General features: G+C 39.1%; 1 protein-coding gene across 1 annotated transcript in view; it reads left to right on the top strand.

Annotated features, from left to right (window-relative positions):
- Positions 1-1,996, top strand: part of USP30 (ubiquitin specific peptidase 30) — a 31,993-nt gene that overhangs the window by 9,131 nt on the left and 20,866 nt on the right. Inside the window, exon 3 of the mRNA XM_012650232.1 lies at positions 575-757. Within this exon, the coding sequence (XP_012505686.1) occupies positions 575-757 (183 nt within the window). The remainder of the gene's footprint in view (positions 1-574; positions 758-1,996) is intronic.

Here is a 1,996-nt window from a genome sequence, read left to right on the forward strand (position 1 = left end):
TTCTTTCCCTTGTAGATATCCTTTGTAATGAGAATTTTTTATAATGAAAAGTTTTTTAAAAATTTTGAGCAGAAGAGGGAGTTATCAGATTTGCAGAAAGACTGATCAGAATTGGCACAGCAATGTCTTTCCCGTGATTGTTAAGATAAGAACAAAATTGTTGTCCTGGGGAAGCAACAATAAAACAATTGTTTTCTTCTGTTCTGAAAAACGTTGCTTTGCTATTAAAGAAGAGAGCACATGAGAGAATGAGGGAGGGAAAAGAGAGGAGATGGTTACTACGTGTTTTTATACATCGAGTATGAACCAAGCTGTGCCAGATACTGTGATGAGTTTCAAAAATAACACACGACAGGAACCTGTCGTTGTGTTGCTTGCAGTCTGCAGTACTGGGGCCAGGCTGTGACACAGATAGAAGGCCTGGCCTCCAGATGTCTCTGGATAAGGACCTGCTCAGATTGGGATTCCAAATTGAAGGCCACAGTGCAGAAACTCTGGGTCTCAAATGGGAGAGAAAAGAGAGTTGGTCAAATGTGATAGGCTATTCTCTTTTTTCTCCCACTTTTTTTTTTAGGGCTTGTGCCTGGCCTTGTCAATTTAGGAAACACCTGCTTCATGAACTCCTTGCTTCAAGGCTTGTCTGCCTGCCCTGCTTTCATCAAGTGGCTGGAAGATTTTACCACCCAGTACACCAGGGATCAGAAGGAGCCCCCTCCTCAACAATATTTGTCCTTGACACTGTTGCACCTCCTGAAAGGTATCTACCTGGGAATTTGAAGGGGATCTATGCACATTTTTAAAGAAGTCCAGATGACAGATGAAGGTTTAATAGCCTTATTATAGAAAACGATCATATAGATTGTTATGAAAAAAACACTAAAAGCCCAATAGAAGCAAACAGCTATTTTTTGGAAATCAAAGGTGGAACCGCTTATTTAAAAAATTGTGAGTTTAGTAACAGCTTTTTAAGGAAGGGAAAAAAATCCACTGCCACATAAACACTTTGATTATAAGAAGTACTCTGATTTAAAAAACATTAAAGTAAAAGCAAAAAATGTGCCTTAGCCTAGGAAATAAGGTAATTCACAAAAGAAGTGATACAAATTGCTAACAGACACTCAAATGTTCAACTTCACGATCATCAAAGAGATATAAACAAAATAATAGTGCCATTGTTTTGCCTGTCAGCAAAAATTAAAAAGCAAATGCACAGCCCTGGCCAGCTGTCGGATGGTGTGTCTATATGCTGCTGCTGAGGGTGTAACTGAGTGTACCCTTTCTGGAAAGCAGTTTGGAACCACACAGTAATAGCTTGCAAAATATTTAGTACCACTTGACCTACTAATTCCATGTCGGGGAGTCTGTCATACAGAAATAGAAACGTGGACTGTAATTTAACCAGCCTGGAAAATGGAGTCCTAAAAGCAGACAAATTTGGGAGTGGCTGAATACTGGCCCCCAACTTGGAGAGTCACGGCATACACTGGCTTGGTAAAGGTTTTAAGAAATAACCTATTCAAGTTCATTTTTAAAGCAACATTTTTGACTATAGAACTGTTTGTTTTTTTCCCCCATAACATCTATTAACATCCCATGGACATTATACAGAACACAATGTATGCACAAAGACCTCCAACACCTAATTATAAAGGCAAGAAAGGGGAAAGAATGCAGATGTCCAATAGAGAATGGTTAAGCAATCAATGGCATATAACCATTAAGAATCATTTTTATGCTGTCAAAGGTGAAGGTAGAAAAAAAAACTAAAAAAAAAATCATTTTTATGAAGTGTTTTTTTTTTTTTAATTTGGGAGAGGGTATAGGCTATAATATTAAAAGAGCAAGATACAAAATATGATATAATTTGACTTCATCAAGAGCAAAACTTCCACGGATCAGGCCGGGCGCGGTGGCTCACGCCTGTAATCCTAGCACTCTAGGAGGCCGAGGCGGGCGGATTGTTTGAGCTCAGGAGTTCGAGACCAGCCTGAGCAAG

The sequence above is a fragment of the Propithecus coquereli genome, unplaced genomic scaffold, assembly GCF_000956105.1.
Source record: "Propithecus coquereli isolate 6110/MARCELLA unplaced genomic scaffold, Pcoq_1.0 Scaffold314, whole genome shotgun sequence".
In the NCBI taxonomy this organism is placed as follows: Eukaryota; Metazoa; Chordata; class Mammalia; order Primates; family Indriidae; genus Propithecus; species Propithecus coquereli.